We start from the raw sequence: 22,699 nt of genomic DNA on the forward strand, positions 1-22,699 counted from the left end.
CAGGATGGGCCGCTCATAACGGAGCTGGGCGTTGCCACGGCAGCCACCGTAAACAGGGCCCGTACCTGGCGTAGTGGTCCGAAGATCGATCCGGTGGCGCTACTCCCGGGGTCTCCTGGAGCATTGCAATCTGAATCCCACGACGGCTCCATACCAACGGAAGGATTGCTGCCCTGCAAGTGCGAAGCGTGACCGGAATTGGCGACCCTTTCCTGGTATAGGACGAAGAGATCAGTGCTGACCGAATACAAAGGACCGCCGCAGAAGGTATTTATGGGCGGCTCTGTGGGAGGAGTACCTACCAAGATGAAACCGAGGATCGCGGATGTGGACGGTGCGGCGCAGAGTACTGCTCCGGAGAGCGGCGAGCTGATGGAGGGCTCGGAGACTGAAAAGCGGCTGAACAAACGCCTGGATCAGATCCTAGAGGCCATCACAACAACCAAAGACTCCTGCATAATGACATTACACAGGTCGCGACGGGGTTGGGCCTCCTGAAAGCGGATCACTCAAAGCTGGTGGACAGGGTGAAAGATACTGAATTAGTTGTACAGGATTTGAAACCAGCGGTAGTGACTATTGAGCGGAAACTGGAGGATGCGCTACAAAGACTAACAACGCTGGAGAAGAGGGCGGAGGATGCAGAAAGTAGGAATCGGCGCAACAATGTCAGGGTAGTTGGCCTGCCGGAGAAAATTGAGGGGACGGATATGATCTACCTGGAGAACTGGTTCAGATCACAGGTGGCCCCAGAAGGGCTATCCTCCTTTACTCTTGAGCGGGCACATAGAGTCCCGGCCACGCCGCCACTATTGGGACGCCCACCTAGACCTGTTGTGGCCCGTGTCCTTCACTATAAGGATAGGGACTTACTGATCCAAAATGCGCGCTGCATGGGGCCTTTCAAGGTGGAGAACAGCTCGGTCACTATATTCCTGGACTATACACAGGATATTCAGCGTCGTAGGGCCTCATACCTAGCGGTAAAAAAGGAACTCAGAACAGAGGGGATACAATATTCACTGCTGTTTCCGGCCAAGCTGCGAATCATCCTGGATGGCACGACACAGTTCTTCTTATCACCTGACGATGCTTGGTCTTGGCTTGAGTCCTACAGGGCGGGAACTGACCGAAGGGGCAAGAATGCGGATGGTCGGCCCAAACAAGTGAGAGTGCGCCAATCGCAACGCATCCGCAAGAGGCATAGAACTCAACAGGCCCTATTGCTGGCACAAATGGCAGCGGACAAACAGGGAACGCTGGCAGCGACACCAGCAATCACTGGGTCGCAGGCGGGGGACCTGACCGGAAGATCGGCGTCAGAAGATGACAAGTCGCCTATCGGTGCGTTACCACGTTCCTATTGCCCTTAAGGCAACCTGTAGTGGCTACTACAGGGTAGATTTGTTTATATGGTTACTGAGGTTTGGATGGGGACTGATGCGCGACTATTGGTTCCTGTTCTGGGGGCTTGGGCGTTGGGAGTTATGTGGGTTGTTGGGAGGGTGGGTACATCTGAAGCTGGTGTGGGCTGGAGAGACATGAAGGAGGTGACATTGAGGGAAGATAACAATGGGGACTATACCTGAACTGAAGTGCATCACTTGGAATGTACGTGGGCTGCACACTATGTCCCGACGCTATAAGGTACATGCGTATTTGGTGAGACGTGGGATTTAGATTGCAATGCTCCAGGAGACCCATCTTACCAAAGCGGACTGTGCGGCGCTGCAGAGACGCTGGAGGGGGCAGGTCTTTGGTACAGCGTACTCAGCGTATGCGAGGGGGGAGCTGATTTGGGTGAGGGTTGGAACTCCATTTCAGGTTACGAGTCAAATAATTGATTTATTTATTTATTTTATTTATTCATTCAAAGTTTTATATAGCGCGAACAAGATCCTTACAGATATCAGAGCGCTTCACAAAGACAGGGTAGGGGCAGTGGGAGTGAACAGAGATAATGGGAGCAGTATAATAGTCACTAACATGCTAGGATAATAGTAACATACATAAAGCATATCAATATACACTCAGGTAAACAAGTAATATAAGACGGTACAAGTCATTGATCTCAACACAGAGGTGTTCAGGTGCACCTTGGGTGTGTGGATGGCTTATATCAAAGCCTTAGTGTAGAGAGAACACTGAGTGAGGGTATCAGGAGAGTGAATCAGTAATCCAACGTGTATCATATATTGGTAGTGACACCAACAAGTTAGAAGTATAGTGCCAGAGGACAGGTGAACAGTGATACAAAGCAATGCAGAGTCTCCGATCCAGCACCAATAGTGTTCAGGAGATCTTGGCCAGAAGGATGGTTTTCACCTCTTTCTTGAAGAGTGCAGCGGAGGAGATCAGCCTGGTTTCAGGCGGGAGCGCATTCCAGATCCTGGGTGCCATTCCAGAGAAGGAGCGCTTGTAGGTTTTCTCTTTCCGGAATCTACGAGGTTTCAGGAGTAAGTTTTTTGAACTTCTATTGGATCTCGAACCTCCTGATATAGACAACTTTTGAGCGAGGTAGTTGGGTGCATTGTGGTGCACGGCCGCGTGTGTCATAACTGCAATTTTTAACTGTATTCTGGCTTCAAAAGGTAGCCATTTTAGAGCCTTTAAGTCTGGGGATATATGCGAATGCTTTCTTGAGCCAGTTATGAGTCTCGCTGCAGCGTTCAGGGAGGCTCTTAAGGGTGCAGTTGTGGATAGCGGGAGTCCGCTGAGGGCCACGTGTCCGTAGTCTATTCGAGGGATGACTAAAGCTTGTACCGCATTTTGGAAGTCTTCAGCAGGGATGAAGGGTTTAATTTTCCTCAATGTGTTGATTTGGAAATTAGCTGCTTTTGTGGCTTTGCTAACGTGCTGCTGCATGTTGAGCTTGGCATCGAGTGTGATGCCTAGGGATTTAGCCGAATCCACGATGGTAGGTTGGACATTGAGTGCTGTTAGGTTATTGAGCCATGTTTGGGTGGTGGAAATTTTCGCCGGGGGTGAGATGAGTAGGAACTCGGTTTTCAGAGCATTTAGTTTGAGGTGATTGTCCGGAGGGAAGATATGTAGGAGTAAGGGGGAGACTGTATGGCAGAGAGGTGGTGCTTTGCAGCATTTACGCACCCAATGTGGAACAACCTCAATTCTTTGACGCCATCTCAGGTGTACTAGCACATTATTTAGCGGGGCCGATAATACTAGGAGGCGATTTTAACTCCATTACAGATACCACCTTGGACAGGTCCCATCCACCACAGGCTGAGTCCTTGGTACGCAGGGTGGCGCGGCGGAGAATGGAATGGCAGACTGAATGGGGGCTGGTGGATGTGTGGCGTGGGCAGCACCCAGGTGATAGGGACTACTCCTTTTCCGCGCTCCATGAACTGCATGTCCAGATCTATACGATCCTTTGTGACCCTACTATCGCTAACGTAGCATCACGTACTGAATACCTAGCTAGGACCATCTCAGATCATAATCCCCAGCTGCTCTCTCTCCAATGGCAGCGAGCGAGAACAGCGATTCCCAATTGGCGATTGAACCCGGACACACTAGAAGATCAGGTATTTCGGGCTGAGGTCCCGGAGGGAGTGGAGACATACTTTGCAGTTAACGAGGGGTCGGCTTCTTCTAGAGGGCTTGAATGGGACGCATTTAAGGTGGTGGCAAGAGGCCTGTGTATTGGTAAACATAGCGGGGTCAGGAGAGTGATATTAGGGGAGGTTATGAAGGCGGAGGAGGAGCTGAGGAAAATAGAGCAGCAAAGACCGGAACAGGGAGCGTTGCAGGCGCAGCTTATGGAGGCAAAAGAGTTAGTGGCAGCGGAAACCGAAAGGTTACGCTGCTATGATTATAAGCAGTATACGGCGAGGGTCCATGAAGAGGGTGACAAGGTGGGTACGCTGCTGGCGAGGATGGCGAACCCGGAACCGAGGGGGTGCCCGATCCTGAGCCGGAGGACGGAATCAGGGGACACGGTCTATTCCCAGATGGCGATCCTATCGTGCTTTGCGGAGTATTATGAGACCCTGTACCGGAGTCGATTGGTGGCAGGGGCTGAGGACATGGAGGGTTACCTGGCGGAGATTCGGTTTCCGCAGTTAGAGGAAGAAGACGCGAAGGCCCTGGGCGCCGCGATCACGCTGGCTGAGATTAGGGGAGCTATTAAACAGATGGCGAGGAGGAAGGACGCCTGGGGTGGATGGCTTCCCGATAGAATTTTATGCTGAATAAGTTGATACCTTGGCACCCCGGTTAATGGTAGTCTATAATGAAGCACTAGAACGAGGCTGCCTACCCGGTTCTACGCGGGAGGCTTTGGATGTGCCCCTGCTGAAGCCGGGGAGAGATAGCACGGATGTGACTTCATACAGGCCGATGTCTATGCGGACGGTGGATTATAAAATCTTGAGCCGTATCCTGGCTACCAGATTGCTACCACATATGACGACATTGATTCACGAGGACCAAGCTGGTTTTATCCCCACCCGGAAAACTTCGGCTTATATTCGCCGCTTGATACGTGTCTTGGGGAGTGAGCTGGAACCGGATGAATGGCCGGCGGTACTGTCTATTGATATAGAAAAGGCATTCGATAGCTTGGAATGGGCTTACCTGGATACAGTACTAGAGAGGTTTGGCATGGGAACCAAGTTCCGGTGCTGGACGAGAGTGTTATACTCCTCGGCCACCGCCAGGGTGCGACTGGGTTCAGTGATATCAACTGTATACCCGGTGCAGCGGGGTACGCGTCAGGGGTGTTCCTTATCGCCTCTGATGTTCGAGCTGGCGATCGAGCCCTTGGCGATTCGCGCTCGGACGGGAGCGGCGTATGACGGGATCGTTTGCCAAGGTGAGCACCATTATATCTCGCTCTATGCGGATGATCTCTTGATGTTCCTGGAGGATACGGCTGGGGCATTGAGGAAGGCGGTGGATATGCTAGTTACATTTGGAGCTTTGTCGGGTCTCGGAGTAAACTGGCGCAAAACTTGTGTTTTCCCACTGAGAGCAAACACGCCCCAGCCGCCGCTGCCTGCGGATGTGGTTTGGGAAGGATCCTGCTTTACCTACCTAGGAGTGAGGATCTACAGTGGGGCTGAAGACTTACTGGAGGGCAACATTGGACGTTGCATTAGAGCCCTGAGGGGCTCGGTGGCATTTTGGGCCACACTCCCGTTGTCGTTGGTCGGCAGAGTGGCCCTACTCAAGATGGTGGCCTTGCCGCGCCTTTTGTATTATTTCAGGACGTTGCCATTGTGGATCCCGCCCCGGTTCTTTAAGGACCTACGGACCCTTACTATCGGGTTCCTATGGGGGAGCGGAAGGAGAAGGGTGGCGTTGGACACACTGCGTCGGCCGAAATCAGATGGGGGAATGGCAGTGCCCGATTTCGAATTATATTATTTGGCGGCGCAGCTGCAGATCCTTACGCAACACATAGCTAGGGAATTTAGGGGCCCTGATCCGCGCCGAGGGACGGGGATACAGAGACATGTATTGTCCTATATTGTCCTGCAACAACACCTTGATGTAGGAGACCTGACGCTCGAGGAAAAAACATAGCGGTTGTGCTGGAATAGGAGTCAAAAGCGAGCAGGAGTGGTACATCCGTATGCCCCGGAAATACCTCTGGGCATGCTGACGGCCTTACCACATGGCGGGGACTGGTCCCCCCTTATGGCATGGGAAGAGATGGGGCTCCACATGGTGGGTGACCTGTACGCCGACGGCGAGTTGCTTGCCTTCCATGCGGTGCAGGACCAATTTGGAATCCCGGCTGGGAGTTTCCTATTGTATATGGCAGTGACTGCGGCAGTAAAGAAGCATTGGAAGGTGGGGCTCTCAGAGCCTACGACCACGATGGCGTGCCAATATGTGATGATGTCGGCGGGGACGTTCAACGCGGTAACGTGTTTGCATTCCAGAATGCTTCATGAAGGCCTGACCCCCCTGACGGCATTGAAACTGAAATGGGAGGAGAGCGTAGGGGAACCCATACCGGATGCAACGTGGGCATGGAAAGGGTGTAGGAATGCCCGCTTCCAACAAGTGCACTTCTTTGTAATACATAGGGCCTACTTAACACCTGGCAAGATACAAAGGCATTTCCATGCGCAGGGGGCGGCATGCCAGAGGTGCTTCTTCCCAGGGGCGGAACTAGATCACATGATGTGGGATTGCCCGAAGCTGGGCTTGTATTGGACAGAAGTAGGAGAGCTATTGAAAGGGGTGACAGACAGATGATTTTTGATAAGGCAGTTTGCCTGCTACTTTGGTTACCACACACGACGAAAACGAAGGTCACCAGTAAATTCATGGACCTAGGACTTATTTTGGCCCAGAGAGAGATCACCTGGCACTGGAAGTGATCTAAGGGCCCGTCCTGTAGGCGCTGGGCAACGGAATTGGAAAAGTGGGCCAGAAGTGAAAGTATGGTCCGGCTTAGACAGGCGACCCGCACACCTAATGAAAAGGGCTTGGAGGCAGCACGGGTATGGGAAGGTCTAGTACTTGCCCTGCATGAGTACCAATCACGGGAGAGAGGCCAGGAAGAATGAGGCTAATGGAAAGCTCCAGGTGACGCACAATTGTGTGAGTGTTGTTCCCTCAGCTCCTGATTGACGAGATTGAATCCTGAATTCGGCTCACACCAGCGAGAGACCAGGGGGTGGGTGGGAGGTGGGGGGATGGGGGGCCACTGCCGAAAGAGTGAAGTTGACTGCTGAGAGTGGTCAAGAGCGGGTGGCAGAATGATGGGCTCGCTGGCTAGGTTCCATCAGGTGAGACAAAGGACATGGGATTTGCTCACTACTCTTTATTGTGGCCGGGGGGGACGAGTTATTTGTTGGGATTAGGGGTTGAGTAGGTAGGGAAAAGCGGATCTTTTAAACAAGCCTGAATATACTGCTGTCAGGTGAATATTGCTGTTGTGGTATTATCGCCTGGTTTCTGTACGGATTCCTAGATGTCGCCGCCCTGCCTCCGGGATGTGGGCTGAATGGCTGTGTGTAATTCTGTTCACGACTGAAGACCAGCGATAAGCGGAGACGGGCGGGATTGTCCATATGACTGTACATTTGATTCTGCAATAAAAATTGTTTAAAAAAATAAATAAAGCTCCTGGGGATTTCATTACAACCTATAAACAGACCACCTTGAGAAGTATGCCAAGCGAAAAAAGAAAAATCTCCCCTTGACATCCGCAACCTCTCAGAGGGTGCCCAATCCTAAAAAGTAAAATCCATGTTAAATGAGTGACTTCTTGTTGTGACCCTCGCCAAGCTCTATCAAAATGTACTGGGAGACCACATAGTATACAAGGTCCCACACAGGAAATGACCCCTCAAACAGATTGCTATACCGGTTCTCAATCCATATTTTCCTGCACTGATCAAGTCAAAGAGCTGTAAAACGTAATAGAACATGTGGCATCCTCCCTCTGGAGATAGCCTCCCCTCGTTGGCTCCTAATCCTCTAACCTTTGACCGAGAAGAAGTTGGTCAACAGAGATCTTCGGATAGGACCTCTGCCCCAGTATTGCCTGAATATATGCAATTTCGTCTGTGCAAAAGCTTTGATGTAGAGGTAAGAAATAGATTGAGATCCAAAGGTCCCTTGCCGGACCTCCATGGCAGAACGGTGGACACGCCAACGTAGACCTCAGCAAGCTAAATACCTCAAGGAGGGCACAATGATCAAGCCTGGCGGGAATGCCTGGATAAACTCCAGTATGTCTCCAACACAAAGATATTGGAAATGGCCCTCGAAGTGAGGCAAGCATGGCAATAGACCTGGAGATCTTTGCCAGCTGGTCCCAATGAGCGGTTTGCCTACTTGGGAAAGGCAATTGCGCAATCTCAGCAGAACACTGCAAATCACTCCTAATGAGAATTGACCCAAAATTAGTAGACTTGGTAACGTCTGAAGTCGGTCCTATGCCAGAGGCCAAGTTATTTGGTGATAGATTTGTTTAGGACATAGGGAAATTTGTTCATACCTTCACAGGGCTATACATATGAACAGATTCCTCTCTCGAAAAAGTCAACAGAGGAAGTAACTTGGTTGTTTCAGCATATAGAGGCTGAGATTGGGTAGTTAATTTTGGTCTCAAACAGACGGGATAGTCAAAGTCAGCAGATGGCAGGGGGGGCGGGGGGGGCAATAAAGAGATTTCTCTACTTAAATCTGCATATCAATTGTCTGGAACTTCTGACAGGTTAATTTGCTTTTAAGGCAATATCGCCCAAACAGAACAACTGTTGCATTCTCTTGGGGATAGAAACGTCAGCGGTCAGGTATATAAAGAAGCTGGGAGGAACAAGATCCAGGACTCTGTTGGAGATTGCCAAAGACTTTTGGCATTTCTGCCTGAAACACAGAATAACGGTGGTGGCGGAGTACATCTTGGGAAAGAGCAACATCACAGTGGATTGAACTCCAGTCCCATCGAACTAGAGTGATTAGAAGTTTCATCCGAATGTCTTTAAAGAGGTTCATCTGATATCGGGCCCTTGCAAGGTGGATTGGTATGCTTTCGGACTGTCAGCTAAAATTCTACAACTGAAAATCAGATCCAGTTGCGCTAGCTACAGATGCCTTGATGCAGGACTGGTTGAGCCAGAAGATAGATGCCTTCCAGGCATTTGTGATGATCGTGAGAGTAGCAGCCCATGCACGACGCTAGTGTGCAAAGCTAATCTTAATGGCTCCAATCTGGAAGGCTCAACCTTATTTCACGGCCCTTCTGGAGATGGCTTCAGATTTTCCAAAACCCACCCCAATATGTCTGGAATCAGCTGCTACTCATGGCCTGGAAGATAACAGGAAACATTGCCAAGTTCCTAGAATTTCAGGAGAAGTAATACATTTAATACAGCAATCTTGGCCTCCATCCACTCACAAGTGAAACAGCTCTGCATGGAAGCGATGGGTGGGTTGGTGTATGGAAAAGCAACATGATCTTGTGGAGGCAGAATTAAATGCTATTTTGAACGTCCTCTCTTAAAGGGTTAGCTAAGGTCTAGGTTACAGGTCAGTAAACAATTGTAGGTCTGCATATAAGCAGGACATGTTGAATGCTAGGCCAGTGGAAATGCACCCTCTGATCTGCAGATTGGTTAAACATATCTGATTTCCTAATATCCCAAGACCCAGATATTATCACCTATTGGCTGTGAATGTGGTATAACACTTATTTGGGCAGTGACCAGATAACTATTTAGTAGACAAAAGTGAATTATCAGCAAAATTGAGTAAGGTGGTGTATCTGGTGTCATGCAGAAGGGCTTCGGATATAAAAGCCTTGGATTTAGCAGGTAGAGTACCCTCCCTGAAGGAGTATCGTTTTCCAGCTCCAAATGTGCAAAGACTATTACTAGATGTATTGATTACCCTTCATTTCCACATAACGCTAAATTGTGTGTAGTCATGAGTATGAACACTTATGAAGCTTTTGAAGAATGTACTAGCGCTTTGCGTTTTGAGCCAACCGGTCAGCTGTTAGGAATTTTGAAGCCTTTCAAGCTATTTTCAGAGGCAACCCCAGCTAGATGGGTCAGGTAGTAATGGCAAAGGCCGTATTTGATGTACATATTCTCCCGGAGGGGCTTGGGCTTCAAAAGGCTTCATGTTGTGTAGGAAAGTAGAATTTGCTTTCATGGTCACTCCCACTTTTTGCTGGTGTCGTCATGTTTTACGTACTAATCTGACAGGGATCATGCTAATCAGGACCCCAGTCTCTGTGCTCCTTCTCTAAAATGGACACGGTGAGTACTTCGATACTCCCCATATTGGCTACTGATGTATCCTTGTAAGTCCCTAGTATATGGTACTAAGGTACCCAGGGCATAAGTACACCAGGGGTCCCCATGGGCTGAAGCATGTATTATGGCCCCCATGGAAGACCACTCAAATTGTGACTATGGGCCTGCCATTGCAGCCTGTGTACGCTAGTGCTAGCACTAACAACAGAAATAAGTCTCCTTATGTCGGAGGCCATTGCACTTAAAACCTCTAAGTCACCACTAAGGCAGGCCTTTCAATCCAGAAGGTAGGGCGCTCGGTTATAAGTGTGAGGGTGCCCCTGCAAGAGCAGGACACCCCTACAATCCACGAAGTCGATTCTCCCTAGTTGTAAGTACATCAACCATTACGATATATGGAGTGGCCAAGCCTCATTACGCTATGGCTAACTATAAACTGGCTGTAAAGAACTTTGTTATGTTTGGTATCAAACATGTTGGCCTCATATTCCAACACCGTAAACGGTGTTGGAGGTATGACTCCATGCACTGTAAAGCTCCTCCGGGAGGCTCTCAGTGCTCCCAGTACCAGTGTTCTAGCCCCAGACAGCAAACTCTGGCTGCTGCCGACCACAGATATGATTCTGCCGTCCTGCTGCTGAGCCAAGCTTGAGCAGTGGAAGGCAGGACAATCTGTTTCCTGTCACAGGGAGGTGTGACCACCTCCCAGACAGGACTTAGTGTATTGGGGCGGGGGGTGGGGGTGCTTGCTAGCACCACTAGACTGCTTTGAAGGGTACGGTTGGTGCCCTCCTTGCATGCTTCAGTCCAAACCAGTTCAGGGAGCACTTGCCGCCCGCGATGGTGCAAACTGGACAAAGGACATGGGAGTATGCTCCCCACTGTCCAGTCCCTCCTCTGGGAGGGACCCAAAATCACCCCAAACCTTTCCTTAGGGTACTGAAGGGCTTACCTCTGGGTGGGTCCCTAAATTCGTCGAGTGACAAGATTCAGATCACATACCACTTCAACTTCGACTGTCTGGACTTCGCTTTGGGAACCGAGACTGACCGGGGAAGATTATTGCTGCTCCTGGTCTTGTCACCCTGCTGGTCTTCTACAAGATCTGTGTTCATGCTCCGTACAGGTTCTTCATCAGGCCTGTGGACATCCAAGACACCTGAAGGAATCTCCCTTGGAGTGAGCTGACCGGTCTGTTTTCCCTGAGCTCCTGCGGACTCCGAAAGGTTCAGCAACACAGGTGATGGTTCTGCAACTCCGTCAAGGACTGCACTGTCTTCATAGCAAGTTTGATGCCAGTATCCCTCGTCGGAACAGCTAGATAAGTACTCCTGTGCACCGTGTCGACTTGCCGTTGCCAAGGCTTGTTGACTCAGATCTTCGGGCTCCAAGAAGCTTTAGCCTCAAGCATCTCCTGCAGCCAAGATCTTCGCCTATCCCGCATCCTTTCCACCTTGGGCCTTCATCCTTTGGTTAGCTGCTCTAGGTCCTCTTGAGAATCCTGTGCCTGCGGCCCGTGGGTCCTCTTGAGGGTCTTCTTTCTAGTGGGCTCCCCTGCTTGCTCGGGGCCTGCTCTGACTCACCTGCTTGTGTGAATTACTTGGACCTTGCTGGTCCCCTACATTGCACCTTCTTCAACTACTATGTTGGTTCCCGTTGCCATGGCTTGTTAGTGCCCCTGCCAGACACGGACTCCCTGGCTCTTGACATTCGACATGGAACAACTCGTGAACAGCTCCTGGTCTTCCACAGCTGCAACTTCAGTTGCACCGTCAACTCACTTGCAGCTCCGACATCGGTGGGCATTTGTCCTCTGTTCCTCCTAACTCCTGAGCGGCCTAGACTCGGTCCCCTCTGCTTGCAGGTACCTCGTCTTTAATCCACCTTTGGGCTCCACTAGACTCGTCTTCTTCGCCAGCGTCATCTTTTCTGAACTCCTCCATTGTGGTCTACGGTGGTTTCCGACGTCACTTTGCACCCGGCTTCCCTGGCGTAGGTATCCGGGTATCCACAGGTGTTGTGACTCTCCAACCTCCATCTTCCACGGGGTGTCTGTGGGGTCTGTTGCAAAGGGTCCTCTTTCTTTAAAACTGCAACCGCAACTTACTCATTGACTTGTATTGAGCACGCAGTGGTGTTCCCACTCTGCACACGGCCTCCATGAAGTTCCTAGATACTCACCTTGAGTGGTTCCTTAGCTCATAGGAACAACTCTACGTCTTCTGGGGCCAGTTCTGGTTCGCATTCCACAATTTTAGTATATTGTTTGATCTCCCCCTGGTGGCCACTGTGTATTTGTGCTACTTACGTGTTCTATTATAAAAGTATTGAGTGTTTCTGGATATATCTCCGGGTAGTGTTAGTGAGTGTTTATAATAAATAGATATTTTTATAACTACACTGTGTAGTGCTTTTTTCCCTAACCTACACTATAAGACTAAGTACTGGTGAAACAAGCTGCTTTACACTCCTTCTGGACTAAGCCTGTGGGCTGCTCTCCACAGTTACCACTTAGAGAGCTTTCTATGGTTGTCTAAGACCACTAAAATCACCATAAGGGTTGTCTGGATTAGCGCAGAGTGCTACACTTACGTAAGTGAGCAGCATATACTAAGCCAGTCTCCTACATGTTGGGTTCCAGATTCGAAGATATCTTAAAAGCTGCAGACTGGTCCTCTGAGTCTACATTGAAGCAATCCTATTATAAGATTCTTGTGCATGTGGCTAGTACAGTGGCAGATAAGCTTATCAGAGCCTCCGGTCTGGACATAGAATAAAAACATTTCTAGCTTTCAAGACAAGATTTCTAGATTCTATTAAAGGCACTGAGGCAAGGATTATCCTACCGAGGTATGACTTATAAGTCTTCAGTTATAGGTCTCTAATTATAAGTTTTGATCTGCTTTTATGCCCATGGATTGGATTTGGGCCTTACTGACAATTATGTATAATGCATTTCTTGTTTTCTGTCCCGGTTTATTACCGGAGAGTATTTATTCCTCATTGCCTTTTCAGGTACTGAGCAGAAACAGAAGTGAAAGGAGGCCCAGCAGACTTGGATATTTTGGAGGCTAGCCATCTTCGTTCGATGGCAACAGTAAATGACTGGAGCTTAATAATCGGAATTGTTGAACATCTGGACTCTTGTTTATTGGCAAAGAAGCAGAAAGAAGGCATCTCTCAGTTTTGATGGTTCTAAGGTTACTATGATTAGTGGACATATTTAGGGGTGGTGTGGTCATATAGTTTCATGGGATTTGTAGTATGTTAATGTTATTTACTAAATATATGATTGGCTACCATTTATATGCCAGTAAAGAAAGAGAACCATAATCCTCACCTCCCTCCTCGTATCCTTTCTTTTGACGTAACCAATTTCATGCTCCATGTTGTAGTGTTGCCAAGTTGAACTGAAAACAATAATTCTCTTTCTTGCATGCCTTTCAGTATGTATGAAGCATAGAGGAACATAGCACACAGTGGTGAAGTAACGTGGTTATTGGGGGTGGGCAATACAATCTGAAAGTCTGTTCTACATTTATGTTGATTGTCTCATAACTATATTTTTGAAAAGTGTCACTTTCAAATTTGCGGTAAGTGAAATGCCTGGTGCTACAATGTTCATGTAAATGTTTGGCAAGCTGACATGCATTTTTTCATGGGAGGACTGCATTTCAGATAACTTAAGGGTAGATGGTCAGTAAATCTCCTATATTTGGCAACACTCTTGATGAGAGCTAGTATAGAGGATGACTAGGAGCATTGCCCAACCAATTTCATAAGAACAAAATACACAATACACACTAAAAGGTTAAATCCAAATCCATAGATTAAATACCATACCCTGAGAAAAGAGAAAATACTAAAGTACAATCCACTTTAAACATGCTGTTATATAACAAATCTATTTCCTTTTTTACATTTTCATAAGGCACAAGGCAGGGCAAATGCTGATTTGTTATTCTTTAAGTAACAGCTTTTCTTTCTCTCACTGCAAACATTCAGTGTGTAAAATATTTTTTTTAACGACCTAGCTTTGCTATATGAACATAATTTTAAGAAATGATTGGGCAACAAACCTGTAACTCCTGTTTTGGGATACAGGAACTGAAATAATTCTTCTGGAATCAGTCCATGGCGGACCTTGCCTCCTTTCTCCGGAAGTGGTGGCAACGGAGCCAAACGTTGCTGGCCAGTGTGAAGTGGTCTTGAAGCATGCAACAATCTACATGGATGGCAAATATTAATCTGTTAGTTGTATGGTATTTCTATTATTGTGAAGATAAAAATCGGCAAAATATTTTTCAGTATTGATGGCATGATTGTGTCAACCGGTGTAGACTATTACTCAGATGTTTATTTCTATGGATCAAGAGTGAAAGTGCCTTTTTTTTTTATAGTTCATATGTTCTATTCAAATAAAAGGGGTAAGGAAGGACAAAGAAGTGAGAAAAAGTCTGACTGTAAAAAATTGTAGTTCAAATCATGTCTTGGTCTTAATACATCTGGTTCCTAAACTCGCTAGAGATCAGCTGGGATGAAACATTACTAAAGAATTACTTCTCAAAAAAACTTCGGAAATTTCAAAAAGTAGTCACTGAAGGCTGTGGCAGAGCACGTTTTACGTTAACAACTTAAAGTCACACTGGTCTTTTGAACAAAATATTTTTTAACACAGATTAATCATGCCTACGTGAGGTACCTTTAAGTAAATACAGGGAAAACTTTAATCTTGCCAAAAGGCATGTAACATGGCGGTCACCCATAATGAGTGGTAGCATGGTTACATTATACTAACAGGCTTACAGTTTCTTTGACTCGTTTCAAAATAGGAGATAAGGAGCTTTTGTACTGCCAAAGTCAAACACCTAGGTTCAAAGAATAATTACGAAGTGTGCATCTGGCAATGTAGTCAGCAGTTTAAGAAAGATAAAAATTTGCACTTACCCGATACTGAGGGGCACAGAGACTTTTAAGGCAGAAGCTGCAACAGAAGAAATAACATTCAGAACTGCATGTCATAGGTAGACTGCTTCAATTTGCAAGTTTATCTTTTCAAAATCGGCACAAGGTGTAAGGAACATGATTTATGTTGAGTGGTTCTTAGTTGATAAAATCGTCACCCCATGAACTCCAACAAGAACATTTGTTCAACATAATACAGTTGATCTCACTTAGTTAAAACCTAAGCAGGGGTGTGGAATTTATTGAAATTTCTACTTGTCCATGGGTCAGGTTGCTTCTGAAATCTACTAGTCATGTAACATAATCCACTTGTTCCTTTGGTGCCTTGTAGTGCGCCGACAAATTATGACAGTAATCTCATTATAAAGGAGCTCTGATAATAGCCTCTCCGATTATGCCACAGCGCATACTATAGTCAAGTCTGAATACTAGTAATTCCCTTATTTTGCCATCTTTCCACAAGATCTGCACACTGGGATTGGAGGTAGAGGTAAGCAACAGGTCCAGGGTTGGAATGCCCTTTTGAATCTGTGCAAACCTACTAACTTGCATTTTTTAGGGGTTTTCACCGGAGGGAGACTAGTTGTATCCTCCTACATATGCCATACAAACTATGGTAAATTCGCCATGTACAGCATGAATCCGCAAGAGCATAACAAGGAGGATACAACTAGTCTCCCTCCTATCTCTCATTCAATCACACCTTAGCACGTGCAACACTTTTTTCCACATATTTGGCTAGGCAGACTCAACCTGACCAATACACGGTGTTTAACACACCCCACTCCACAGGTCCTGAAGAAAGCCAGCATATGTTAAAGACTGGCTGAAACATAGACCTATTTTCAGGATATTGGAGTCATAATCATAAACTTTACACATATCCACACTTTTCTATTTTAACCCCGCCATAGGGCCCATCATTAAAATTTAACTCACAAAAGGGACCCAATAGGCAGTTTTAATATCAATTTCACTGCACCATACCACACACAAACAAGCATTTACAATGCAATGGTTTCGCCTTTGGAAAAGTTTGAGCTATTGGCATTGTAAATGACAACATTTGTATTTATGTGCTGGTTTTGAAAACAGATAAATAAATGGTATTGTTATTTACATTGCCATTAGCTTTATCTCTTGCAAATGTGAGACCTATTGTACCCTATGGATGAGCTCAGCAGACAGCAATTACTACCACACACACACACACCCAGAGCCAGCCACACACACACACACCCAGAGCCAGCCACACACACACACACACACAGAGCCAGCCACACACAAACACCCAGAGCCACACACACACACACACACCCAGAGCCCCCCCACACACCCACACAGAGCCCCCCCCACACACACCCACAGAGCCCCCCCCCACACACACCCACAGAGCCCCCCCCCCACACACCCACAGAGCCCCCCCCCACACACACCCACAGAGCCCCCCCACACACACCCACAGAGCCCCCCCCCCACACACCCACAGAGCCCCCCCCCACACACACAGGGCCCCCACACACACAGGGCCCCCACACACACAGGGCCCCCACACACACAGGGCCCCCACACACACAGGGCCCCCACACACACAGGGCCCCCACACACACAGGGCCCCCACACACACAGGGCCCCCACACACACAGGGCCCCCACACACACAGGGCCCCCACACACACAGGGCCCCCACACACACATGGCCCCCACACACCCACACAGAGCCGCCCTCACACTGCAAGCCCCCACACACACTGCAAGCCCCCCACACACTGCAAGCCCCCCAAAGCACATATTACTGTAACCATTTGAGGAGATAATAGGTGCAGTAACAGCAATATGCACAGCATGATCACAAATGTGCTTCCCTCATGAGTCTGTAGGCATGGGCCCATGGAAATGAGAACTCTCGGGCACTGGACCCGTGCCATATTAATTCCGTGGGTACAGTAGCCCCCCCACACACCCACACAGAGCCCCCCCCCCCAACACTGCGAGCCCCTCCCACACACTGTGAGCCCCACAAAGCACATATTACTTGTAATTGTAAGCATACTTATAGAGCGCAGCTGTCACCCAAAGGGTATCCTGGCGCTTCGACCATAAACATTACCTACAGATGTTAAACTACGCTGCTCTCGGGAAGAGGTAGCTTTTGAGATCCTTTTTAAAAGACAAAAGATCCTGCTTGCACCTTAAAGACATCGGTAAGGAATTCCATAGTTTGGCGGCCGTAAAGCTGAAAGAGCGGCCGCCCATCCTCCCCCTTTTTATCCTGGGGACTGTGACCAGGAATGTCGAAGAGGATCTCAAAGATCTGGCGGTAGAGTACCAGGAGAATAGATCTTGCAGCATCACTGGACCCAGCCCGTGCAGAGCTCTGAAAACCAGACAGGAGGATTTAAAGCAGATGCGTTTTCGAACAGGAAGCCAATGAAGATCCGAGAGCGCAAGAGAGGACGAGGCAGACCGTGGTCGTGAAAGAGCCAGTTTAGCTGCCATATTCTGCACCCGCTGCAGCTTCGCGAGCAAGGTGTTGGGGGGCCCCTAGAAGCAGTGCGTTGCAGTAGTCTAATCTACTGAGGATAATACTACGCACTGCTTCCGTCCTTGCCGAGGGGGGGGGAAGTAGCGGAAGAATTTTCTGTAACGTGCGGAGCAGTAGCATGCAAGTCGCCGTGGTTTTATTAACAAAGGCATCCAGCTGGAGGCAAGGCCCGAACAGGACGCCTAGGTTGCGGGCTGATTCTGCCGCTGCTACGGTGCCTAGAGTAGAGAAAGGCCAAAACCACTCGGGTAAGGGACGGGGCATTCGGTCCAGTGAGCAATGGAGAACTTCGGTCTTTGCTCCATTGAACTGGAGCGAGTTCTGGCGCAACCAGTCCGCCGTTACAGTCATGCAGCGGTGAAAAGATTCCATAGAAACCGCTTCCCTGCCCTCAAAAGAAAAAATAAGTTGAGTGTCATCGGCATAGTTGATGACAGAAATGCCAAATGACTTAATCAAACTTATTAGAGGGCGAAGATATAAGTTAAAAAGAATCGGGCTGATTGCAGAGCCCTGCGGTACACCCTGATTCACATCTTTTACGACTGATCGGAAAGGCGGCAAGCCCACAGATTGCTGCCTATTACAGAGGTATGAGGCCAGCCAGTCCAGGGCCAGGCCGGTCACTCCGGACTCCCGGAGCCTGCCAAGTAACACCGCATGGTCAACCGTATCGAACGCGGCCGACATGTCGAGTAGCACCAGAAAGGCCGCTCCACCAGAAAGGCCGCTCCTCCCATGTTGACGCGCAAACGCAGGTCGTCCAAAACGGCCACCAAAGCAGACTCCGTGCCGTGGGCCGGCCTGAATCCAAATTGGGCCACGTCCAGAAAGTCGTTGGTTTCAAGGAAGCTGGACAGGACCCTAGTGACCAATTTCTCTAAGATTTTTATAAAAAAAGGCAAGAGCGAAATGGGCCTATAATTGGCCGGGCACAGCGGGTCCAAGGTGGCCTTCTTTAGCAGGGGAGTAACCACTGCCAGTTTCCAGCTATCAGGGACCGTGGCCGTGACAAGGGACTGGCAGCAGATGGAATGGAGTGGCGGAAAGAGCTCCCCCTGAAACAGCTTCCAGAACTTATGTGGCAAAGGGTCTAAAGGGGAGCCAGATGAAACGCCATTGGCCAGCAAGCAGAAATCCTCCAAAGAAGGAGTAGGAAAGCAGGTCAGCCGAGGCTGTACTGCCTCCTCCTCAAGGGCCTCCCGAGTCGCTATGCTGACCGGTTCCAAAGAACAAGAGACGAGGGGGCTGGTCAAATTGGAGGCCGAAAGTCCATTCAGGATGATTTTTATTTTATCCTCAAACGCCAAGGCTAGGGAGTCACATAGCTCCTGAGAAGCCGGAATGGCAGATGAAGCGCAGGCTGGGCGCGAGAGGTTTTTAACTTATTTGAATAAGGGTTGGGACTTGCTGCATGCTTTAGCCAAGGTATCCTCTAAGAACTTGGCCTTAGCCACCCTAATCTGTACTTTATAGAGCAGCTTATCTGCTTCCAGATAGTGCCTTCTCCAGACCCGCTCCGCCTGTTTACAGCGAAGTCTCTGCTGGAGAAGATCACTAGAGAGGCTTTTGACGGCTTATCTTTCACCCTGCGCACTGGAATCCCCTTGTTGAGCGACTCAAGGATCTGCTGGCAGAGACTAGAGTAGCTCTCCTCCACATTCTGACCCAAGGAAAAGACCCCAGGCAGTAACGTGGGTAAGTTAGAGCCCTTCAATAGCCGAGACCATTGCCTGCTAAGTTTAGGCCTGCCCGGGACGCTATTACTCAGCGATCCAGCTGGTAAAAGGATGGAAAAATGGATCAGTGCATGATCTGTCCAGCATTGAGCCGCTACCTCCTTGATCGAGACTAGCGATTCAACTACAAAGACCATATCCAAAGTATAACCTTTTGCATGGGTAGGGGCGGACACAAGCTGCGTGAAGTGAAGATTATTGCATGCTTGACAGAATTCTCGATATGCAGAATCATAAGGACCACTGGGCCATAGATTAAAGTCACCCAAGATTAAAAACCTGGCGTGAGAATTAGATAGATCGTAGATCAGATCTATCAGATCTTGAAGAGCTGATATCACACTGGCAGGAGGACGATAAAGTAGCCCCGCAACCAGTGTTCCACTCTGATCTTTCAGAGAGAAGCCCATGAGCTCAAAGCCCATGACCGGTTTAACTTCAAGATGTGAGAGCGTTAGTGAGTCCTTAAAAATGAAGCCCACTCCACCGCCCCTCCCAGTGGCTTGCGTGATGTGCCTGATTGAATAACAGGACGGGCAAGCCCAGCCGAGCTCCACACTACTCTCCGCTCAAGTCCAAGTTTCAGTCAGAAACATAATATCCAACTGCAATGATTCAATGAGAAGGGCCGTCTCTGCATGATGTTTGCAGAGCGAACGGACATTAAGTAGTCCGCAATTTACACTCACCGGGGGGACCGCCAGGAAGGCCAGTTGTTTACCCATACTAGGGTGTTTGTTCACCAAGCAAAGTTCCTCCCTGGAGTACACCAGGCGAGTTGGAGCAGTGTGTCCAGCGCGGAGTGCATCTGGAGCGCGAACGGGCGCAAACGGGCTTACCTCTGGTGCACCTCCGGCGCCCCGCCGGCGTGCCCGCTGCGCACCCACGCTGCGCGCTTGCCTGTGCATTTCCTTATGTAGTGTGCCGCGTGGGAGTTGCTGTAACCATTTGAGGAGATAATAGGTGCAGTAACAGCAATATGCACAGCATGATCACAAATGTGCTTCCCTCATTAGTTTGTAGGCAATGGCACATGGAAATGAGAACCCTCGGGCACTGGTGCAATGATTGTGAGCCAAAGAGAGCTGGCCAGTGCACTCCCGAGGGCTTTGAAGGATGCAAGGAGTTCCCAAGGACCCTCAGTCGTGTGCACACACTCACTCACTGACAATACCTGCTTGCCGTGGGAATCACTGCCCCCTCTTTCAAACTCAGGATGGCAGTGAAAGGCTGACCAGAGCCACCAAGGGGCTAGTACCCCAGTCAGTAATATGCTGGTCAGTCGTGCAGGAAGAGAGGGAGGGGTAAGGATGTGCCTGGACTGTAGAAGGGAGTACTGTCCCAGTGGCACCTAGCACACCCAGTTCAGGGAGACTGCAGTGTGGGACAGGGCACCTAATGCATTATACAGGCGCAAGTATGTAACACGAGATCAGCGGTGTTGAATCCGCTTTCCACTATAAACATGGAAAGTAGCATAATATGTATAGTAAAATGTCGCACATTTATATGCATAATTAATCTTATGCTTGTATAGCCTTGTAATATGCTTAATATCATTACCCAACTCAATGCTCTAAGAAATTAACTTTGATTTACCCTTGCAAGGCTTTAAACTTTAGTTAAAAGTTAACAGGCAGCTAATTGAAAGTAATAAGCATGCTCTGTCTTCACATCCATTCAAGCAGCTCGTGAAAACACCAACAATTATTAATGAATGACTGTCCAAGCCGAGTCACCCACAGGGTAAAAAGAAGACTGAGCACTTCCTTCTTGACTTTGATGTGTAGAATATTTCAACTATGTTCACAACAACGTTGCGACTAATGCTCCATTCGGAAAGGACATAAACAGTAATCACCACTCTGGCAGGAAGAGATGGCCAGGCGACGAGCAAGCATGTTCCATGACGGCAACCGCACTGAGAAAAAACACCCACGCAGTCTGGTCGAACACTCAACCTAAATGTATTAGAGCGGACTCGGGGGCAGTGTGGGTTTCTTAGAGAACACGAGAAAAGGACGAGATGTGCAGCAGATACTGGAAAGGGGGCGCAGATTGTGAAACTCAGCTAAGAGTATCAAACAAGCATTTACAATGCTGGAGACACGGACAGCGGGGGGGGGGGGCACACGTACGGGGGGGGAACGGGCACACATAGATAGCGGGAGGGGGGGGGTCGGTAACGGGCACACGGACAGCGGGAGGGGGGGGCGGGGGGGGAGACAGGACAGCAAGCACTCACCAAGGATGACTTCTTCCGGCGGCATGACCAACAAAATACCTCCCAAAAAAAAATTATATATATATATATATATATATACATATATACACACGCCTACAGCCGCATGACGTGGGCAAATTGCGAAAAACTGTCGGGAACGCCCACAAATCTGGTCCGGCCATGACGGACAGATCTCTGTTCCAATGGCTAGCCTCCATTTATGGAGCTAGCCAATGGAACAGAGAGGCGGCACAAACATCCATACTGTAACTCATAAGTTTTCGCCTGCGCGAAAGTCTGCTGCGCAGCTTTCGGCGGGGCGAAACCTAAAAACCTGCTCCGCTGTAGTCCAGGCGTCATAACACACCCGAACTGCACTCTGCACCATGGGTGGGACCCGATGATAAAGCATGCCACCAACTAGGTTGGTGGGATAGGGTCTTCATAAAAAACTGGTTTTCCATAAACATAAGGCTTCAGGTGTGGGCCAGTTCTTCTTGATTATAGTAGTACTTATCATTTACTCATTAAGTATTTCTCTATACAAGTTAGGAGTAGTCCTGGCTTACCCAAGGAATTAGTGAGGAGTACTAAAAGAGTAAGTCACACCAACTTACTGAAAACTCTTGGTGAATGTGGATTCATCGTGGTTCATTGTGCATAGGGGGCTGCTAAGAAAGAGGAGAGCATTTTTCACGAGCTCACACTAACTGGTTTAGAAATGTACCCCTCACAAACTACCACAGAGGGTGTTTCCCATTAATGGTGCCTGTGAAAGGGAACAACTCTTGAACATGTAGTAAAGACGCTACTTAGGAAAACAGGGAAAACAGATGACTTCAGAGCAATTAATGTACTTGGCCTATAATTAGCTTTGAATCTTCGATTGTCTTTTGTTGGCACTCCTACGTCCTACTATAGTATGACTGTAACTGATCACTTACTGGTGTGCCTGCAACAGATCCCGGGCTTCTGTAACTGTGTGCATCTATCACACATGAGTGCTGTAGCAGCCCAACTTAGAATTGATCTGCCAGTTCTCGTGCATACTATAGCAGCTTGTCTATGCCAGATATCCTGTGTGCCCGCAGTCTTTGTCCTGCTTGCTAATGCAGTGTGCATGCACTCAGTCTCATGCCTACCATGCTGTGTACCTGCATCTGATGTTCTGCTAAAGCTGTGTGCATGTACCTTAAGCCCTGCCAAATGTTAAAGCTCTGTTTCTGCACCTGAAGTCATGCTATCTATTAAAGATAGACTGCCTCTCTAACAGAGCAACTCATACAACCCTGCAAGTTCCTTCTCACTCAGCTCTGGACACTTGGCCCACATGCTGCTCACTTTGAATCGGCCGCCATGGCCCAGAGACCGGCCGCAACTCCTGCTTTTCATACAACTATGCCCTTGGAGAACAGGAACGAGCAGTCGATCCGTGAATCCCCAAACGGAGGCCCCGCAGGCCACAGGGCTGAGGAGTA

At 48.6% G+C, this 22,699-nt stretch overlaps 1 protein-coding gene across 1 annotated transcript in view; it reads right to left on the reverse strand.

Annotated features, from left to right (window-relative positions):
• ATP5PB (ATP synthase peripheral stalk-membrane subunit b) overlaps positions 1–22,699 on the reverse strand; it is a 96,799-nt gene that overhangs the window by 68,825 nt on the left and 5,275 nt on the right. Inside the window, exons 2-3 of the mRNA XM_078644481.1 lie at positions 14,697–14,733; positions 13,829–13,974 (exon numbers count right to left, since the gene is read on the reverse strand). Coding sequence (XP_078500607.1) covers positions 13,829–13,974; positions 14,697–14,733 — 183 coding nt within the window. The remainder of the gene's footprint in view (positions 1–13,828; positions 13,975–14,696; positions 14,734–22,699) is intronic.

Source organism: Lissotriton helveticus, chromosome 5_1 (genome assembly GCF_964261635.1).
Source record: "Lissotriton helveticus chromosome 5_1, aLisHel1.1, whole genome shotgun sequence".
NCBI lineage: Eukaryota > Metazoa > Chordata > Amphibia > Caudata > Salamandridae > Lissotriton > Lissotriton helveticus.